Here is a 7,500-nt window from a genome sequence, read left to right on the forward strand (position 1 = left end):
GGGACACAGAGATTATTAATGACATGCATCATAGAGGAAACCGAATGAGGATAGAACATTGTTGCTGGTCGGATTCTGGAGTGAACGAATGGCGGGGCACTATGAGCTTTGCTATCCGCAAAATACATAAGTCGTAGAGCACGTTTCTGTAAAATGAGAACCTTATTTAGATGAATGTTAGAAGCTTGGCCCCAGGCAATGGTACCATAGGAAATATAGGGTTTAATTAAGGAGCGGTAGATGTTAAGAAGGGTGGCAAATGGGACAAGGTGTCTTAGTGCTTTGCGACTGCTTAATTAAGTTGTTCAACTAACTGCGATGATCTTTCCAGCTTTCATTTCATTCTATTCGCCAGTTCTTATATATGAATCTTCATCTATTCATTCTTGATGCTCTTGTGGGAAATTTTATGGAAACACAGCGTTTTGGAAACCCGTGCCCATAAATCACGAAATGAGAGTTAGCGTCAGGTTTTGTGGTCTTTCACTTTGCCAGACGTGAATAGAGCTCCGATTGTGACTGGTTGAAGTTTTCTATCGTTTCGAGGGAATAAATCTTGTGATCTGTGAAATTAGTGGGCTTCTTTCTCGTGCTCCCCTTATCTCGCTGATTTGCACCATCGGTCAAAAACAAAACACCAGCGGTTTCATAACCTTACTATCAAAGTCTTGCTTTTACACCTCCTCCATTTTTAATAGTAAATAATGACTGAGTAATGACTTCTTGAGTTAAAGTTAACAAAAAATCTTGAGCCTTGGTGCATTCGAGCTTGACGGTAACAAATGTGAAAGAAGCTACAGAGAAACAAAGCGACTCGGAGCTCAAGAAGCTGCGATTTTGTAGCTTTTGATCGAGCGCCATTTGAGTAAATCGAAGCAAACGGCCCTGAATAGCCCAAAAGAGCACCAATTACAAGCTATTTCGGAAGCCTCTTCTTGGAACAAGCTACTTCGTTCAGTACAAGATTCAGATTGAAACATTGTACCTCTAACGGTACATGCATATTACATCAACAGCTGATATCAATTCAAAAGTCCGCATGACGGGAACTATCATGGCTTTAGGTTAAAATTGGGGACTATATATAAAGGTCTCTGTTTCGTTTATTTATTGAAATGTAGCGAAACTTGTGAGAAACTACAGTATTGATGTCTCGTGTGGTTTACAGAAATTTTCCGCTAATTAAACAGGAAAACAAAAAAAATTCGTACCTTTAAGTTCTGCGCATCTTTATTTTGCCCATCCCACACCGAGAGCATCGTGAATAGCTTCTGCATTAAAAAAAAGGCCTCTGAAAGAATTTTGGGGCCACCATCAACCTTTAAATTTGTTTAGGGATTTTTTATATGTTCCTTCACTATCACAATACTATTCCCTACAAGACAAATGGTTATTAACACTTCAGATTCTTCACGACTTTACTCTATCTACAAAAAATACGGTGTTGTTGTCCTGGGGGGTATAACCCTGTCACAGTCAGGTACCGCTTTGAAAAGTTTGGGTTCTCTGGTGTCTGCATCTGAAAAAGCTAATATGGAAGCGATATTTCCACAGCGATAACAGTAGTTTGGCGCCGACCAAACCGTGACCAGAGTTTCATCAAACATGTATTTGTATCCCTCGTGGACTAGTTGATGGGCTCGACAAATCAACTTCAGATTATTGATGTGAACAAACTGGAAGAACAAATGGAAAAAACTTACAATGGGTGAATACGCCAAAACATTGAACAGAAAACAAGAGGTAAAAAGCATGTCACCGCGTTTTACACATTATAACTAACTTTTCTCTGTTTTTCAACGTGACGCTTAAGGACAGGACAAATGTATAGAAAATTGAGCCACCCAATTCTACTCACTCAAAGTATGCTTTACCTCATTGGTAACCTTGGCTCCAAAAAGCCATCCAGCACCTCGAGGGCTGATAGCCCAAGTGTCAACATCTTCGGGATCTGACCAAACCAGATGTGGGAAATGTTAAGGAAACAAACCAAATTAAACTCTTAGAAGCGTTTATTCAAACATGTCCAAGATGAAAGCTGGTCATTGTCCAAAACAGTGTCGAGGAAGCAAGAACAAAAACAGAAAAAGCATTTACCAGCTTGAAGCAACTCAATTCTACATGTAAAACGTTATGCGGGAAACGAGAGTTTAAAAAAAGCGCCCCTGTAAAATCGTTTTGCTGTCAAGATGTTATAAGTTGCGCGATACTTTACGGGCTAAGAAATTGTAAATTCGATCCCTAGTAAGCGCATAGGCAGCCCAAATTCGCGTCACTACAGGCAGCCGTTGAGAATTTAAACGCGTTATAAGACTTTGTATGGGAAATAAAATACCGTCGATTATGAAGCCTAAAAAACGCTCAACTCTGATTTAACGTTCATTCAGTAAAATAAATAAAAATGACTCACCTCTGGTGTATTCTGGTGCCTTTTGGAGCTTGTTTTACCATTTCGGGAATTCCGTGTTTTCACTGTTTTAAGACGAAGTCAAGGCTGCACACTAAGATTTCGACCGTAGTCAGCTCAGAGGCGGTTTGCACCTCGAAAATCCATCCCAGCCGTGAGTTTTTCACGCAAAGCTAAAGCCCCATCATTTGCGAACTTCGGTGAATGTTTCGTCGTCAAAAATCCCCACGCACTTGGCTGGAAATGAGCATTTTCTCCTTCCGATTCCACGATAGCTGATGAAAATAACAGCTGCTGATTACCGAATTGGTCACGGAGCTTGGGTCCGAGGACAAATTAACTCCACCCGATGAGGTACAGTCATTTCATGTAAAACACTTACCCCATCTCCACAGCGGCTTCTCGAACAGCTCCACGGTTACGAGTGACGCTGTGGGGATGCGCGGCTGGGATGGATTTTCGAGGTGCAAACCGTCTCTGAGCTGACAACGGTCGAAATCTCAGTGTCCAGCCTTGACTTCGTTTCAGAACAGTGAAAACACGGAATTCCCGAAACGGTAAAACAAGCTCCAAAAGGCACAAGAATACACCAGAGGTGAGTCATTTTTATTCATTTTATTGAATGAACGTTAAATTGAGCGTTTTTTGGCTTCATAATCGACGGTATTTTATTTCCCATACAAAGTCTTATAACGCCTTTAAATTCTCAACGGCTGTCTGTAGTGACGCGAACTTGGGCTGCCTATGGTAAGCGTAGAAAATTACTGTACACGCGGGTCCTTTTGTCTTTTTCTTATTTGTTTGTAATACGAGAACCGTCCCAAGTTGTCGTATCTCGAAGTATTGAGACAGAGTAGCCTGACCTTCGTAAAGATGAAACAAAGCAGGGAAATTTAGTTGCAAAACGATTTGATTAAAAGAAACTTAAGCACCGTGGGAAGATTTTAAAGTTGTTGTTGTTGTTGTTAGCGATTCGCATGTTTGCCCTTCGTCCCAGCGAATCCTATACGATGCAGGGAGGGGCGGATCTAGGGGGGAGCGTTCAGAGGGGGAGCGTACAGACTATTTTCACTTTTTCTAAAACTCGTGCTTATTTCAAGGCCACTGTGCATTTTCAAAGACTTTCTACTGGACCACTTTATCACTTGTTGCTTCCAAAAATTGTCCGATTCTTTTACAGTAGCCTAATTCCTTCAGCATACGCATCATTTTCAATTACTTTCTCTGAGTCATCAAAACTTTACATGCGTGAAAATTAAATATCCACCGGATATTACTTTTCCGCCATTACCTCGTTTTAACACTGTTTGGTGAAAGACAAATTAAATGTATGTTCTGAATACAGGCTTCGTGTGTGTATTCTACAGGACTGACTCCTGTCACAGTTAAAAAGGATATCACAAAAGGCCCCTTTGTGAGGGATTTCCATGTTACGATCGATTGTTCGAATCTGAAAGAGACAAAATGATGGTTGGACTGAGCGCATATCAAATAAGCCTTCTGGTTTTCCTTACGAGCTTCAGGACTCGTCACTAAATTTTCCTAAAAAGTATGTATAGTATTGTTATCGATAATATTAAGAATTGTGGCAAATAAACTGAACTTAACTGACCTGAGGGTCTTGGAACGGCCACTTAAAAGAAAGTCGGGATATTCACTGATGCAAGTTTACGGACAAATTTTAACCCTTCGTGTAATCATTTGTTCGTGGGGATTAAGACCATTTTTAATCACCTGATCTAGTGTTCTGATATCTGGCGACAGCCCACCATGGACACAGAGAATCTGTCCATCGATGACCTGCAAAGAAAAGAACAGCCCCGTCTGCATCATTATCATCATTATCATCATCATGTTCAGCACCCTTTACAGTCTTTACATGATTTCAAAGAGGTTGCCAAGGTTTGATCTTCTTAAGCCTTTACAAGTCACCCTTTTGATGCACACTTCTTATAACAGGGTTTAAGTTATCCTCGAAATGGAGTTGAAGGAAGGCCTTCCTGACAAGGACTGTTCTTCAACAGGAAGCCAGTGAAGATCTCTTCAGAGTCTCGGTGATGTGATCTCGTTTTTTGAGACCGGCTATAATTCGAGCAGCCACATTTTGAACGGACTGCAACTTACCTATATCCCGTTTTTGAGCACCAAAAAGAAGAGAATTACAAAAGTCCAACTTCGAGCTAACAAAACCGTGAATTAGAATTTCTGTAGTAGTTTTACTGATGTATTTTCTTATTTAAGAAATATTTCGTATGTGACAGAAGTCACCCTTAACTATTGTATTAACATGTGGTGAAAACGACATTGTGTCGCCAAAAATCACTCCAAGATTGTGAACCTATTGAGAGGGACTGGTGTGTTCCATGCCAACAGAAATTGTGGGAGGGGACAACGAATGACAAAAACGGGAGTGCAGAAAGAGAAATTCGGATTTATCATCGTTAAGCTTTAACTTGTTGGTAGTCATTCACAAATTGATGTCAGTAATACAGCTCTCAAGACGTTGTTTTGCAGCCACTAGATCAGAGGTGTCATTCCAGGCAAAAGATGTATAAAGCTGCGAGTCATCACCATAAAAGTGAAATGACAAGCCATGCTCACAAACAATATCCCCGGTGGAGATGTATACAATAAGTAAATAAAGCATGGGGCCTAAGACTGACCCTTGAGGCACACCCCAATGAAGGGGTCGTACCATAGATGAAGAGTCGTCCACTTTCACAAGCTGAGTACGGTTTGTAAGGTAAGATTGTAGCCAATCCAGGGCCTTTCCTTTGACACCAAACCCAGAGGAGAGTCTTCCCAGAGGAATTTCATGATCAACCCTACCGAAGTTAACCGTACAGAAGGGTGCACTTAAATTTAAAAATCAGACTTACAGCAGCAACTGTTAAGAGATCAAACACTTTACAGCAATATCTCCATGCATTGGCATTTCCATACTTTGCCTGACATTCATCTGAGAAAAATTCAACAGTAAGAATAATAATATTAATTACTCTTTTTATATACTCAAATGAATATAGTGTTTCTGATTGGTCAATGATGAATTAACGAATAGGTTATTGAGTGCCATGCAGAAGTTCCTATGGAAACAGCGATGGAGTAATTTTGCGGACTCTGGAGTATAAAATTATAATAAAAAATTGCATGAACTTCCACATGCATTTCATGATTTATTGTCACTTGTGATGGTTCGAAAGTTCTCAAACTGCACGAGCCGTATGAAATAATTTTGAGAACTTTCAAAACATCACTTTTGTGCCTACATGTATAAATCACGAAATGCACGAGCATGCTCAAAAGGTGGAGACCACTATCCAAACCAAGAAGAAAATCATTCAGTTATTCATTGGACAGTGATAGCCTTATCCACCCTTTCAACCATTGGGGCCAGACTGACTGGGCTTCTTATAACAAGGCCATCACATTTTTTTAACACAAGACAAATAATATTTTTTCTTAAACCATTGAAATTGAAAGAGTTATCACAAAAAAAAAATTCACCATAATTAAATATTTGATTAGGTTAAGCAACTTGGAAATGCTCATTTATCAGTCAGGCATGAGAAATATTGGACTTATTGGACTCATTGTGAGCCCCCTTGATAAGACTAGGTGCTTTTGGGGCAAACAATGGTTAATATGTTTAAAGAAAAAAATATGAACTCCATGCATGAGATCAATTATTTGGTTCTACAAGTGGGAAATTCACATACAATGTGTGGGAGGTTGGGGGTATATACTGTAAGCACTTATAAGCATCCTCATCCTACAAATGCCAGCTCATCAAAACATTTTCCTATAGGTGCAATAGGTAGCCAAACGAAATTGCCAAGTCTTGCAATCAAATTTAAATACTCATTGAACAAACAGACAACCTTGGTCACAAACATCTTAAAAAGCACACTTTCACTCAACTCAGTCCAATGATCTAACTGTCACACCTATTACATCAAAGAGGACTAATTATTGTATACCATAAAAGCCATAGACTTGAGTGATCTGCCTACTTTCATGATTCCCCCTGAGTAAGGTTATGCGATCAGGCCACCTGGCAAGAAATTTAAAAACCAACAGATATTGTCAACATTGTTGACAATGCTACTACCCAAGCACTATCAGCCACATCAATCCTGTGTTGCTCAGAGGGTTTGAAATACCATCTTTAAGGAACAGGTGTGGCTCAGTTGGTAAGTGTGCGGTTTTCAGAGCAAGAGGTCCCCGGTTCGATTCTCAGTAACTTCAATGTCTGCTTCAACTTTCCTCTGATCCGTGTAGCTGTAGCTTAACCCATTGACTCCCAGGGGTTCCCATTGACGAGTAAAGTCTGGCTGGTTTAGGCCAGTTTGGGTGTCAAAGGGTTAAATACCCGTAAAACGGAGCACTGACAGAGGGAGGGGGATAAAGGGTGCACCATTGGCTTCCATTGATACCAGTTTTGTAACTGAAGGAACTACGAACGTTAAATTAAGTGCCTTACTTCAACCCTTTGAAATCCAAACCAGCCTAATCTGGCCAGACTTAGCATTATACTCTGTCTAATGCCAGACAAGTTTACTCGTCAATGGGGAACCCCTGGGAGTCAATGGGTTAATCACTGACTGAAAAACTATGTCCCTATTAATCCTTTGACGTCCAAACCCCCCTAAACCGGCCCTGGGAGTCAATGGATTAAAAAACAATTAAATATAAAATAATCATTGAAATATTAAATTCTTACTTTGCTTTTAATGTAAGTAATCTAGTAAATGTTTCCAGACTGAAGTAACCTCTATCCACAAAGTCACCCTGAAGAGCAACCAGTCAAAATCAGTTTAATTATTTTTAATTACTAATGCCATTGATAGAAACTAACATAACAAAAGAATGCTCACCATAAATACATATGATGTGTCTGGAACTTGGCCTCCAGTATTAAACAACTCTTCCAAATCATAGAACTGTGGATGATATAAGAACAACGACAAATTTGTTGCTTATGTGTCATAGTTGTAAAAAGTAAGGAAAATGCCTCCACTTAACCCTTTCACTCCCAAGAGTGCCACTTCTAGATTTTACTCTGTCTAACGCCAGACGATTTTACTTGTCAA

At 39.9% G+C, this 7,500-nt stretch overlaps 1 protein-coding gene across 1 annotated transcript in view; it reads right to left on the reverse strand.

Moving 5' to 3' along the window:
* Positions 1-1,085: 1,085 nt before the first annotated feature.
* LOC138007564 (serine/threonine-protein phosphatase 6 catalytic subunit) overlaps positions 1,086-7,500 on the reverse strand; it is a 10,060-nt gene continuing 3,645 nt past the window's right edge. The window contains exons 3-10 of the mRNA XM_068854538.1: positions 7,285-7,350; positions 7,131-7,198; positions 6,388-6,461; positions 5,287-5,366; positions 4,142-4,207; positions 3,804-3,857; positions 1,875-1,964; positions 1,086-1,676 (exon numbers count right to left, since the gene is read on the reverse strand). Coding sequence (XP_068710639.1) covers positions 1,428-1,676; positions 1,875-1,964; positions 3,804-3,857; positions 4,142-4,207; positions 5,287-5,366; positions 6,388-6,461; positions 7,131-7,198; positions 7,285-7,350 — 747 coding nt within the window. The 3' untranslated portion in view covers positions 1,086-1,427. The remainder of the gene's footprint in view (positions 1,677-1,874; positions 1,965-3,803; positions 3,858-4,141; positions 4,208-5,286; positions 5,367-6,387; positions 6,462-7,130; positions 7,199-7,284; positions 7,351-7,500) is intronic.

This window comes from Montipora foliosa, chromosome 6 (assembly GCF_036669935.1).
Source record: "Montipora foliosa isolate CH-2021 chromosome 6, ASM3666993v2, whole genome shotgun sequence".
Lineage (NCBI taxonomy): Eukaryota > Metazoa > Cnidaria > Anthozoa > Scleractinia > Acroporidae > Montipora > Montipora foliosa.